Source organism: Salmo salar, chromosome ssa02 (genome assembly GCF_905237065.1).
Source record: "Salmo salar chromosome ssa02, Ssal_v3.1, whole genome shotgun sequence".
Lineage (NCBI taxonomy): Eukaryota > Metazoa > Chordata > Actinopteri > Salmoniformes > Salmonidae > Salmo > Salmo salar.
Window position 1 is genome coordinate 57810005 of NC_059443.1, and position 14608 is coordinate 57824612.

At 41.5% G+C, this 14608-nt stretch overlaps 1 protein-coding gene and 1 pseudogene across 2 annotated transcripts; both read left to right on the forward strand.

Annotated features, from left to right (window-relative positions):
* Nucleotides 1–6039: 6039 nt before the first annotated feature.
* LOC106587227 (BUB3-interacting and GLEBS motif-containing protein ZNF207) lies at nt 6040–13257 on the forward strand. Of its 2 annotated transcripts, XM_014175414.2 has the most exons (11): nt 6040–6259; nt 6791–6917; nt 7018–7153; nt 7284–7475; nt 7703–7784; nt 7991–8055; nt 8627–8760; nt 10862–10960; nt 11681–11905; nt 12125–12281; nt 12421–13257. In XM_014175414.2, the coding sequence occupies exons 1-11, from the start codon at nt 6219–6221 to the stop codon at nt 12564–12566; spliced, it is 1404 nt and encodes a 467-aa protein (XP_014030889.1). In that variant the 5' UTR covers nt 6040–6218; the 3' UTR covers nt 12567–13257. The 2 variants fall into 2 exon arrangements, with proteins under 2 accessions (XP_014030889.1, XP_014030900.1); XM_014175425.2 differs by lacking the exon at nt 10862–10960.
* On the forward strand, nt 8078–8204 carry LOC123739860 (uncharacterized; annotated as a pseudogene).
* Nucleotides 13258–14608: the final 1351 nt, after the last annotated feature.

Sequence of the window (14608 nt, forward strand, 5' to 3'; positions counted from 1 at the left end):
TCACAGGAAGGCCAAAAAGATCATCAAGGACAACAACCAGCCGAGCCACTGCCTGTTCACCCCGCTATCATCCAGAAGGCGAGGTCAGTACAGGTGCATTAAAGCTGGGACCGTGAGACTGAAAAACAGCTTCTTTCTCAAGGCCATCCGACTGTTAAACAGCCAACACTAACATAGAGTGGCTGCTGCCAACATACAGACTCAAATCTCTGGCCACTTTAATAAATGAAATAAATGGATTTAATAAAGGTATCACTAGTCACTTTAAATAACGCCACTTTAATAATGTCTACATGTCCTACATTACTCATCTCATATGTATATACTGTATTCTATACCATGCACTGAATCTTGCCTATGCCGCTCGGCCATCGCTCATCCATGTATTTATATGTACATATTCTTATTCATCCCTTTACATTTGTGTGTATAAGGTAGTCATTGTAAATTTGTTACATTACTTGTTAGATATTACTGCACTGTCGAAACTAGAAGCACAAGCATTTCGCTACACTCGCATTAATATCTGCTAACCATGTGTATGTGACCAATAACATTTGATTTGATTTGAACTTTAAGATTTGGAATTGTATCAACTCGCCACCCAAGGCTTTTACTTGCAACATATTGTTAAATGCACTAACGAGGAACCATGGGTACATATTGAAGATGCACTTGCTCATCCCCAGAATCTTTTCACATGTCTGTTTTCAAAGGATGGAGCTAAGAACATGACCAACTTCACAGTTAAGAACACTATAACAAAATGAAACACATTCTACAAGAACCACTATCACTTCCTGAAAACTCACCCTTATGGAACAATCCTTGGACAGCTTTACAGAATTCACCAATAAATTGGCCCACATGGAGAACTGAAGACATAGAAACCGTAAATGACATGGTAATAGGAAATACAACTTTTTCATGACAGAATTAGATAGTAATTTTGAACAGAACAACGTAGACATTTTCAAATATATGCAACAAAATGTTGACCTAAAAGCTTTTGGACATCAGAGCAATGTTGAGGGAATTCTACTTGAGTCAGAAACAGATACTCATATGATAGCTAGGTCCAGTAGCGATTTTAGAACGTCAATCTTAGTGGGCCAAAAAAAATGTTTAGGGTGATGCATGCCAGCAAAGCCTCTACACAGCACAACACTAACCAATACATTAATTGCTCTATAAAGGTGACAAATTGTGCCCGCAAACTGTTAGGGCCTACATACAGTGCATTCGGAAAGTGTTCAAACCCCTTGACTTTTTCCACATTTTGTTATGTTACAGCCTTATTCTAAAATGAATTCAATTGTTTTTTCCCGTTGTCAATATACACACAATACCCCATAATGACAAAGCAAAAACAGGTTTTTAGACATATTTACAAATGTATTAAAAAACTGAAAATCACATTTACATAAGTATTCAGACCCTTTACTCAGTGCTTTGTTGAAGCACCTTTGACAGCGATTACAGCCTTGAGTCTTCTTGGGTTTGATACTACAAGCTTGGCACACCTGTATTTGGGGAGTTTCTCCTATTCTTCTCTACAAATCCTCTCAAGCTCTGTCAAGTTGGATGGGGAACGTCACTGCACAGCTATTTTCAGGTCTCTCCAGAGATGTTCGATCGAGTTCAAGTCCGGGCTCTGGCTAGGCCACTCAAGGACATTCAGAGACTTGTCCCGAAGCCACTCCCGTGTTGTCTTGGCTGTGTGCTTAGCGTCGTTGTCCTGTTGGAAGGTGAACCTGACTAATCTCCCAGCCCCTGCCGCTGAAAAACATCCCCACAGCATGATGCTGCCACCACCATGCTTCACCCTAGGGATGGTGCCAGGTTTCCTCCAGATATGACGCTTGGCTTTCAGGCCAAAGAGTTTAATCTTGGTATCATCACACCAGAGAATCTTGTTTCTCATGGTCTGACATTCTTTAGGTGCCTTTTTGCAAACTCCAAGCGGGCTGTCATGTGTCATTTACTGAGGAGTGGCTTCTGTCTGGCCTCTCTACCATAAAGGCCTGATTGGTGGAGTGCTGCAGAGATTGTTGTCCTTCTAGAAGATTCTCCCATCTCTACAGAGGAACTCTGGAGCTCTGTCAGAGTAACCATCAGGTTCTTGGTCACCTTCCTGACCAAGGCCCTTCTCCCCCGATTGCTAAGCTTGGCCAGGTGGCCAGCTCTTATGTAAATAAGGAATTTCAGTTTATATTTTTAATACATTTGCAACAATTTATAAAAAACGGTTTTCACTTTGTCATTATGGGGAATTGTTTGTAGATTGATGAGGGAATTTAAAAAAAAATCAATTTTAGAATAAGGCTGTAACGTAACAAAATGTGGAAAAAGTCAAAGGGTCTGAATACTTTCCGAATGCGCTGTAAAACTGTCCCAAAAGCAAAGTCCCAACTGCAGTCCCAACACTTTACCACCGCTACACCTGGCTATCAGCGGTGCCTTGTCTGGCATCCAAACAGTTAATTCAGCCTCATTTACTGTCTTTAAAAATACATAACTGTCAAGGGTGTGTACGGGAGGCGAAGTCAGGTGCAGGAGAGCAGAGTGTAGTGAGCATGCGCACTTTAATTCCGTTCCACGAATGACAGCACATAAAAACAATAACGTGCAAAAAACACGGAACATAGCAAAAGTAAAGCGCCTGACAATAATCCACATCACAAACAAACAATTACACACAAAGACATGGAGGGGAACAGAGGACTAAATACATGCAGTAATTATGGGATGAAAACCAGGTGTGTAATGGAACAAGACAAAACCAATGGAATATGAGAAATGGAGCGGCGATGGCTAGAAAGCCGGTGACGTCGATCACCGAACGCCGCCCGAACAAGGAGAGGAGCCGACTTCGGTGGAAGTCGTGACAATAACTGATAGGGCTGACTTGCTTAAACAAATGTGGTTTCTACTGACAATTGAGATATGGCATAAGGGGACGACAAGCGGATAAGAGGCAATCCGTAATTTCGATTAAGACATTAATGAGCGAGCTAGGACGGACGTAGTCAATATAACTATTTGTTCAGCACTTCTGAAATATACAGCGACAGAATTCAGAACATGGGCCGTTCTTACAGTGTTCTCCCTGTACACCAAGTCAGAACAGTAACTTTAGGTGAAATTAAGAGGGAAAAATAGACCAAATTACTAGGGTGCGGCACATGGGCCACTAACAGCTTATTACACAACATACACTTAGTATTACTTTCTTAGCAACAGTATACATATCTCCCTGGAATATTACATAATTTATGCAGCAGCATACAAGACATTTTTGGACTCACCTTGTTGTGCTGTGCTCACTTGAATAGGAAGGTGGCGCGGCGGTCCATTGTGGGCAGATTTTGTCATCAAAGTCTGACATTCTCTGGATTTATGGTGCTTTCAATACAACTGGGAACTCTGAAAAAAACAAGGTTGAATGATGATGACGTCAGTGATCTTCAGGTCGTAGCTCTAGAAAAAGGCCAGAGTTCCCGACTTACAATTCCGAGTTGGATGACCGTTCAAAAGCTATATTCCCAATTGGAGCTTGTTTTTTCCTGTTTTCCCAGTTGTCTTGAACTCACCTGGTCAGATTTCCCAGTTACGAGTTAACAGTTGTTTTGAGAGCGACAGAAATTATGCTGGATTGACAGCATGGCCAATGTTGAATGTTTATCATTTTAAGTTTGGAAAAGAGACCCTTAAACCCAGACTTGGGACAACACAGCCACCACTGAATAGCAGGCTAGTGATTGCTTTGCAATGCTTGCAGTTAGCCACTGATTCCTTCCAAACCACTCATTGTTGAATTTGCGATTTCCAACTTGTTGTGTAATGTTTAGGTCCAATGGCCGATGAGCACTGATACGTTTTATCTATAATTTCTCTTCATTATTTCTCTTCATATGACAAGGATTAAAAAGGATTTGCCAGTAGATTGTCGACTTGATTCATGATGATGACTGCTAGCTAAGATTTTGAAAGTATGATGTTGACATGATCAGTCCAATCAAAGCTACTGTAGATATAACGGTATTTGGGGTCATTTTATCTGTGGCCAAAGACCTTGAGCCTTCTTGGATGGGCACTTCTAATGTAACTCTATGGCAGCACCCCAAGGGGCTTGAGTGTTCTGTCACTCCCCATGAGTGACAGAACACTGAGCCAATCACTGCGCAACTAGAGAACATTACAAGCTGCTACGCTCAGTATTTTCCACTGGCTGCCCCACCACCACAGAAAGCACTGAGCTGCCTTACTCAAGAAAGCAAAAAAAAGTTTGTATGTGGCTTTATTAACTCAATTATTTATTTTATTTTATTTACATTGTTTGCAAACTGATATGTGACACGTATTAATGCCAAAATAACATGCTAAAAATGACGGGTCGCCACTGAATAGGCCAGATATACAAACCTTGCAGAAAGCCTATTCAACTGACAATCTATTAAAAACATATACATTTACATTTACATTTAAGTCATTTAGCAGACGCTCTTATCCAGAGCGACTTACAAATTGGTGCATTCACCTTAAATATCCATATATAGAAACTATTGGAACCAAGACTTACAAATTACTGAAATTGATGGAGGGAGTGTTGGAACATAATGAACGAAATTAACTGCCTTATTATTTAAATATATATTTTAAAATCTGGCTACAGACAGAAACAACATAAAACAATTTGAAGTCTTACAAGCATTAGAAACAACATTGGGTGTGGATATGGTGGGAACATGTGGGTCTGAGCAAGTGTGATATCATTCATATTTGTGGAAAAGTATGTAGAAAGTTAAGTTGTCTATTGTTTTTGTTAATGTGTGTTTTTGTATTGTAAAAAATAAATAAAAGTAAAATAAAATATATACAAATAAAAGAAATGGTTGAGTACAAGAGTCGGCCCTAATTCATTCAGAGAAGGGAGGCCTGCCACTGTGGTCTCTCCTCAGTCTAGTCACTGCCGTACTGGAAACAACAGCAGCTCCCAATTTATACAACTTAACATTCATTAGGAGCCCTGAAATTGGCTTCTGTTGTGTTTACTCACTTGCATAAATATCCCATTTTCCAAATTAATAATTTACCTAGGAGAGAGAAAGGGAGGGAGGGGAGAGAAAGAGAGAATGGTAGTGAGGGGGAGGGAGAGAAAGAAAAGGGAGGGAGGGTGAAGATGGACATTCTCTGAAGTAGATTTATTGTTTCCTTTCTGCTCAGAATGCTGAGCACAGCTTTGGGTATAGTTATTTTCAGTTATTCAAATGAGTCTGGGGAGTCACAATATAGGCCCTATTGAGTCTATGTGCGGAGCTAATACATTTTTCTAGAACATTTTGTTGAATCAAATGAAATTGAACATCCATATCATAATGCATGGCATGCATTGCAAGTTGGTGCTGTTCAGTATTATAAACTGGGTGATTCGAGCCCTGAATGCTGATTAGCCGTGGTATATCAGACCGTATACCACCGGTATGACAAAACATGTATTTTTACTGATCTAATTACGTTAGTAACCAGTTTATAATAGCAATAAAGCACATCGGGGGTTGTGTTATATGGCCAACATACCACGCCTAATCGGCTGTATCCAGGCACTCCGCGTAAGAAAAGTCCTTAGCGGTGGTATATTGGCCATATACCACACCCCGTGGCTTATTGCTTAATATGTTGTTGTTGTTGTTCTATTATAAGGAGGGATAGGCCCGCAACTCAATATATTCGTATTTATTCAAGTCACGACATCAGTCAGCTGGTCTCAGTCAATGACTATATAGATCTACATTTGAATTGATAACAGCATTGACGCCTTCATCACCACACAATAGTATGGTGCAATGTCGCACCCATGTGGACATTACAGTTATTACACCAGCACAGAATACATTGAAATGACGCGAGCAGAAAAACATCAAATAATATAATAATTTGGTATGATTATTAAATTCCGATTATATCGGATCAAATCCCCAAAATGTACAACTTCGTCAAAATCCTGGAAAGACGTATTTCAATTACTTTTGTTTAGGGAATTGTGCACGTGTTCCATCAGCACAGCATTGTGGGTGCTATCATAATCCACTTCCTCCACTTCAAGAAGCGCCATTTTCGGCGTTGTCATTACAGCATGTCGCTAATGTTTATGGCATAATAAGAACGAATTTCACTGTGTGTTATTATACGTTAGCTTTCCAAGTACTATCTGAAAGATGGGGCGAAAGAAGAAGAAGCAGATGAAGCCATGGTGCTGGTATCCTTTGGTTTGGGGAATAGACCAAACGCAAATCATGAAAGGAAAGTGAGGGCTCGAGTGCTTAGCAAGGTAGCTACTAAGATACTGTAGGCCTCACAAGACCTGTTCGCACTTTTGATACTTTGTCGTATGTTTGTAATAATGTTGTGGCAATTTAATTTTACAACATTCTCTTTTAGTTTTATCTCAACAAAGTTAACCTAAATGGTGTATATTGACGAACATTTTTGCCGGAAATCTAGCTCTGTTAGCTAACTAGCTAGCGGCATTATTAGTTAGCTACATAATGAATACAATAAGTTACTTTGCTATCTACAACTACCCAGTTTGACGCTTACTCGGCATACTTTGTCTGTCAGATGGTGGTCAGAGGTTGTGCTCAAAGAGTAACTATACCTTACGTTCAAGTAAAGGAGTAACGTTATTAGCAGGGAGCAGGCACCATCGATTGAATTAACTGAAACCAACTAGCTACCTTGCTGACGTTAGTTTATACTCTATGACATTTCCTTAATTCACAACTTGAAGGTATTGTAATCGAGATTTCGATGATGAAAAGATCCTCATCCAACATCAAAAGGCCAAACATTTTAAGTGCCATATATGTCACAAGAAGTTGTACACTGGTCCAGGGCTGGCAATCCACTGTATGCAGGTTCGTATTCACATTAACAACATGTTGGTTATTCATCTCTGTTGTCATACCTTTTATTTGTGAGATGAATCATTGATGGCGTGGGTTGTGTGTGTTTCAGGTTCACAAAGAGACCATCGACGGGGTCCCCAACGCTATACCAGGAAGGGTAGACATAGAATTGGAAATCTATGGCATGGAAGGAATTCCAGAGAAGGATATGCAGGAGAGGAGACGGACATTGGAACAAAAGCAGGGTTAGTTATTGTTAACATTTCCTGCATTTGTACTGAGAAATGGGGAGGGGGGTTAGACCATAGAAGTCTACAGCCAGAACAAATCATCTTAAAGAAATATTGTGTGGCTAAAATACCCACCTGTGTTCAGAGAGCCAGAAGAAGAAGCAGAATCAGGATGACTCTGACGAGGATGACGACGATGATGATGCTCCAGGCCCTTCGTTCATTCAGCAACAGATGCCTGCTGCCCAGCCCCAGGCTAGCTACGTCCCTCCCATGGCCCAGCCCAGCATCCCCCCCGGGGCCAGGGCTCCAGGCATACCACCAGGAGCTTACTCAGGTAGAACATGGGCTGAATGGCCATACGATTGCTCTGTTTTGCCAGTAAGATATTTGCATCAAGTAATGATGATTGGCAAAAATGTTCAACTGCTCTGAATTGTGAATGAACCATGCCCATTCTGAACAAACCACAAACTGGAAAAAATACATTCCCTTCACCATATGTCTTATAAACTATACCTGGTGTTTAAAATCTAGTTTCTTTCCCTTTTCTTCCCAATGCAGGAATGCCCCCTATGATGCCAGGTCACGGTGTCCCGCCCATGATGCATGGGATGCCCCCTGGTATGCACGGAATGCCACCAGGGTGAGTACTAACTCATACTACTCAGTGGGCGACATTTTCCTCTCTCAATGACACACAAAGCCATGGTGCGTTTGCTCACTCTTTGCAGGAGTTAAATATCGCCCTGAACTGGTCCGTCGCTGCAGAATCTGCCTTATTATTAAAGCTTCACAGTTAGATTTGATCATTCAGATTGTAACTCACCTGTTGGTTTGATCTCCATACAGCATGATGCACGGGATGGGAGGGATGATGCCTCCAATGATGCAAGGGATGCCCGGTATGCCGCCAGGTAAGCACTGTCCTAGGAGGTACTTCCCCTCCCTTACTCCAGTCACTCTGTACTCAGTGGGGTGGTCTGGCATTGACAGGGGATACAGCACTGTGGCCCTCTCATCTAGGACTATTCTCCTTTTATAGGCTTGTGAGAGAGCTGACAATTTCACAAGACTAGAATAGTGCATTGAGCTGGGCGACATCGACAAAACTCTATTTAACGATAAGCTTGAAACATGAATGTGCACCACAGTTGTTTTAATATTACCCTTAAAAAATACTACTACTTTGAATGTTGTAGCTATCGATTGTTCGGTTATCAATCACCTATATGAAATTAAAATAAGTTTGCTGAAACGTCACATTTCTCTAGTAGGGCCCTATAGGTTATTTATTGTAATGAACGATATCAGCAAAATGCCCACGATAAGTGGTCGATGTCGATCATTTTTGGTTTATCGTCCTAGCTCTAGTAGCGCTAAATCATGTTCACTCTCCATTCTATCATGACCTAGAAACCATCTGCTTCCCTAAATTCTTGAGAAAGAACTGTGATTTGATATTGAGACCTGATGTCTTGTCTATAGGAATGCCACCTCACATGGGTCACCGTCCTGGTATTCCCCACATGGCCCAGGCCCCCACCCCGGCAGGGATGCCCCGACCCGCAGCAGCTGCCCCTGCTGCCGTCAGCAAGCCCCTGTTCCCCAGCGCAGTACAGGTGGGTCACCTTGCCTAGAGGCGAGGTGGGATGGAGCTGTAGCTTGTCATATCTGTCTCATTGGTTTACCCTGTTCATTTTAAGTGGTGTCCATTGAATAATTCACCAAGAGGATTTCCTCTGTAGTAAGATGGTTGTACTGGTGCGCTGATCTCAGGCACATGCATACTATCAGTATCATCAGTAAAGATAAACTTCTCCTTAATGCAACCGCTGTGTCAGATTTCAAAAAAGCTTTACGGTGAAAGCACACCATGCAATAATCTGAGTACAGCGCTCAGCCACCAAAACAAGCCATAGAGATACCCACCATGTTGCGGAGTCAGTAAAAGTCAGAAATAGCGTTATAAATATTCACTTACCTTTTGATCTTCATCGGAATGCACTCCAGGAATCCCAGTTCCACAAATGTTTGTTTTGTTCGATAAAGTTAATCTTTATGTCCAAATACCTCCTTTTTGTTTGTGCGTTTAGTAAACTATTCCAAATGCACAAAGCGTGGGCACTAAGTCCAGACACAGTCAAAAGTTCCATTACAGTTTGTAAAAACATGTCAAACGATGTATAGAATCAATCTTTAGGATGTTTTTATCATAAATCTTCAATAATATTCCAACCGGACAATTCCTTTGTCTTTAGAAATGAAAGGGAACGGAGCTCATGCTCACGGCTGCGCGCGTAACTAAACTAAAGGCTTTCAGCCTGACCAATGGTTCAAACAGCTCTTATTCGCTCTCCTTTCACAATAGAAGCCTGAAACAACATTCTAAAGACTTGACATCTAGTGGAAGCCTTAGGAAGTGCAATCTGACCCCACAGACACTGGGTATTGGATAGGCAATCACTTAAACTACAAACCTCAGATTTCCCACTTCCTGGTTGGATTTTGCTCAGGTTTTTGCCTGCCATATGAGTTCTGTTATACTCAGACATCATTCAAACAGTTTTAGAAACTTCAGTGTTTTCTATCCAAATCTACTAATAATATGCATGTCTTAGCTTCTGGGCCTGAGTAGCAGGCAGTTTACTCTGGACACGCTTTTCATCCAAATGTGAAAATACTGCCCCCCAGCCCAGAGAGGTTAATGATGGGGAGTAGGCTTGGGCGGTATCCAGATTGTCATACCGACCTTGTGCCATATCGATATATTCGGTAATACCGGCACTGAACACACTATTTTCAAACCCCCGCTGAGCTTTTGTAATCCAAAGGTTAGCAATGCTAACAAGTACATGTAAAATCGCATAGAATGGTAACTAAATGCTAAAGAGCACATCGCAAACATTTAGACAGCCTCTGACCTAAACTATTTTTAGGACAGACATCCCAGCTCAAAATTATAAAAGTAACTTCGAAATGTTACAGTTTGCTGCACGCACAACACAATTATTAGACAGCAAGGCTCTTGATCCAGGAGGGGTTTCTGCTGTTACAGGCACTATAATTAATTTTGTAAGAAGCTAACCACTTAGCTAGATAGCTAACTAGCTACTAAATTAGCAAAACAAATGTACAGCTGCAGAGCATTTAGCACATTTTATAGACTGTTTACTTAAAAGTTATAAAACATCTAGCTGGTGAACATTTAGTTGTGAATTCCATACTGTAACCTGATCACCTGGCGTGTGCTGCACAACAATGAGTGACTCACAGGGCTCCGGTCTGTCATTGTGTGCTTGCAAACAAACACCATGTGACTGGGTACTAGTGGTAAGCTTCATAATGAAAAATTATCTGACAGGTGAAATGAAATACGCAATCATTGTCTATTAACATATTGCACAAGTTGACTGCAGGTATTTACTTGAAATGTAGCAACAAATATTCACATTTATGCAATCTCCAAAGAAATAGTTTCAACACTTGAAAAACCATCCTGTGGCTATTTCCAAATACCACGGTATATGCTATACCGTCCAAGCCTAATAGGGCGCAGCAATAGCAAAGTTGTATCGGAAATGCATCCACAGTAAGGAACAATAGTCAACTATAGCTCATTGTCAAACTGCCCTCTCCTCGATTTCCTCTCTAGAGCTGCTGGTATTCACTCTAGGTTCTGCTAGTGTTGTTCACACTCTGCCTCTCTTCTTTATGCTGCAGATGGGCTCTCATGTTCCAAACACCATCACAGCCTCTCCCAGTAGCACTGCAGACTCTCAGTCTGCTGCCTCTAAGCCTCTGTTGTCTAACACTCCACAAGTAGGCAGGACTCTCACTTCCATGTCCCATAGACGCTTGTGGCATGCAGCATATCCGCTTGATTTGGTTGGGAATGCTACAAAATGTCTGGTCTGACAACATATAAGTTAACATATTCAGCAGGCTTTTTGTCATTCCTTATGCATTTTTATGAATCGCTCCACCAAAAGGATGAGCTGCCGGTCAGCTTTCCCTTAGGACTTGCTGCATGCCTGTGTGTGGCCTGCCTTAGTTTTCTTAGCACTGGATTGGTGATTTAAATATGTATTTTGTTTAGGCACAGCTTGCCTTTTAGTAATTTTTCCCTTCCCCTGACTTGTTAGCATGATTTCCTCAGATGGTATTTCGCACAATGCAATGCTCATCAGCAATGTGTGATATGACAAGTTTTTCTTGAGTGTTTCAGCTGAACTGACATTTCAATCACTTTTTCAAACTACAATTTTATATGAATATAATCACCTGTGGAATCCTGATTCTTTTCCAGTCATTTAAAGTGCTAATCGGTTGAGTTAGTTGGATGTGCAGTGCACTCTGCTTAAAAAAATCTGAGGAATCAACCAAATCATGGGACAAATTCTGTTTAGAACGCACTTCTAAGGAATCAACAGGTCAAATGTCTAAGTAACTGATTCCTATGCGAGGAGAGCATTGTAATCTCTGTGTGTGATTATGAGTCGCTCACCCATCTGACGGTGCCTCTTCCTTCCTGTCTCCCAGGCCCAGCAGAGTGCCTCTGGAGCTGTGCCCCACAGCGCGCCCTCCACCTCATCTGACCCTCCCAAAGCAACATTCCCCGCCTACACCCAGTCCTCTGCCTCCTCCTCTAACCCCCCTAGTAACACCGTAGCCAAGCCCCCTGCCACAGTGACCAGTAAGCCAGCCACCCTCACCACCATGAGTGCAACCAGTAAGTTGATCCACCCTGATGAGGATATCTCACTGGTAAGTTGCTCCTGCTTTGCGTTTTGCCCTTTCACAGTAAGTAATGAATGAGAAATTACGTTTATCTGTGTCGTGTTACTTTTTTTGATACTTGTAATATTTATTTAAAACAAATTAGTTAAATCTATTGTGATTTGTCCTTGCCGTTGCACTGAAAGGGATAGTCTAGTGTTGCGTCCTGTCTAAGAATCCTCTCTGTGTTTGTCTTCCCGGTAACAGGAGGAGCGACGGGCTCAGTTGCCCCGGTACCAGCGTAACGTGCCCAGGCAGGGGCAGGTCCACATGTCTGCCCCTCCTGTGGCGGCTGTGGGCAGCATGATGCCCCCACAGCAGGGCATGCCCCCCCAGCAGCCTGGCATGAGGCACCCTATGCATGGTAAGAGATGTTATGGCATCACTAGACCACAAACTTGTAGCCTTGGATGGCACGAAAGACCCAAGTATCATACCAGTCAAAACATGTTTATTTTTGCATTGTGAGTGTGATGTTTCAATATACTTCCTCCTCCCTCCAGGTCAGTATGGTGGTCCCCCCCAGGGCATGCCTGGCTACATGCAGGGCGGGATGCCTCCGTATGGGCAGGGCCCTCCGATGGGATACCAAGGAGGGCCTCCCATGGGCATGAGGCCCCCCGTCATGTCTCCTGCAGGACGATACTGAAGAAGTCGCAACGACCTGGCCCCTCACTAGGTTTGGCGGTTAAACCTTTTCTCACCTTGTGCTTTTTAAAACTAGCCCAAGCCAATGAGCAGTAAGACCAACCAGTGATGGTGAAGAAAAGTATTGATGAGAAAAAATATATATACGCAGCACACGGACATTTAACATGACATCTTTAATGGGGAAAAAACATAGAAAAAACAAAACACACCAACTTGATGATAATGACAACTTTGTCGTTGTGCAGATTTGATACATGTATGGTGTTTTTCTTCTCATGTTTCACTCAGGTTTGTAGAAGTGAAGTGTGTTAAATATGGTTCATATTGTTTTGACTGCTCGCTGCTGGAGTAACATGATCGTACCCCCCCCTTACAAAAAGGCAAGTTTCCTGTAAATATATGATTTTCTGTTGTGTAGAGTAAGTCGGTGACGAGGCCCTCACAGCACACTTTGTGTGTTGTTGGACGCCCTGTCCCCAACCGTATGGTTGGTGAGGGTCCTCCTTTATGATGACGATTCCAACTGTTTAGTAGTTTACCACCAGATCTATGGATTATTATTATCTATCAGTCTCTAGCTTCATTCTTATTTCAGGTTTATTCCATGATCAAAAGGGTAACTTGTGTGAATTTATTCTCTGTACTGTTTTAAACAATCTATGTTGTAATAAAACTCACTTAAAATCCAACACTGTTTTCTTCCTGACCCGTGGATGGGGATGAGGCTTCATGAAGGTTTGTACCATGAAGGTTAGTACCTTCATCATGAAGGTTTGTACATAAATGTTGTATTTATGAAATATTGCTCAAATAATAGGATGTCAACTTTCTAGGGCTCTGGTATTTTTAAACATGTTTTAATATTCATTGTCTTGATGCAGATAAGTTTATAGCCTAGACCTTTTAATAGTAATCCAGTCATTTAATACCTGCACCCTGAATTAGTTTCTTCCTCACCTTAGGTTCACTAACATTTGCATGCAAGTGCTCTATACTGTGTGTGTGTTTGTGTGAGTAGTTGATGATAAATATATATTTTACTTGATGTCAGGTGTATTTTTTTCCTAAACCACCTACTCATGTCCTCCGGTTGTCTAGCTTTTCAAGTCAGAGGGCCTTATTTGGTGTTAGTTCACTATGGTGCATCAGTGTTTCCCCTATATGCATTTAGCAGCAGCACAACGCCGCTGCTAAACAGTGGCCACCACTGCAAAAATAAATAAATAAATGACTAAAACCAGGAATATAGAAACGATAATGGAGCAATATATTTTTGAACTAAAAATCGCCATATAAAAACTAGACAGTCGGGGAGAATCTAAAATTCCAAAATGTCATGACATGGGTCCCCTTTGATTTTGTGTTTGAGTCGTTTAATTAAGAACAATGCATAAGCCATGGCAAAATGTGTAGAATTGCAGTAAACTTGCTTTAGAACAGCTACAGTTTCTCTGTGGCTGAGAGGAGGGCCTCTAAAATTTGCCATGCCCACTACCCTGCTAACTTTGCCACCGCTGTTGGAAAAAAATACTAGGGGAAACACTGCATAGCATATTTAAAATCGAAAAACCATTACTTTGAAACTTTTTTTTAAGCCATGTCTATTTTGATGGTAATGTCCTTATCTGCTTTTCAGCCTAAAACACAGATTTCTTGCGAAACAGGTCAGTTATATCTGTAAGTACCCATTCCCTTACCATAGTGTGGCTGTATCTTGCAACGGATGTACCGTTTTAGTAGTAACTAGTTATTGAATCTGAAATAATGCATTTTGGGAGTTTTTCCAAGATTTGTATGTATTATAGTTATTCTAAAGTACTTGCTCAAGATTTGCTACACCATTTGGTTGCATACACATGTAATGAATGCTGTGGTGTGCCATTGTTGCCTCTTTCTGTCTGGTGGTGAAGGGGGCTGTTCGGTGGAAACTGGACACATTTTTATCCCACTCCTTTGGTAAGTAGGATTTCACATCGGCATTGAAAGTATTTATACCCCTTGTTACAGCCTGAATTCAAAATGGATTAAATAGATTCCCAC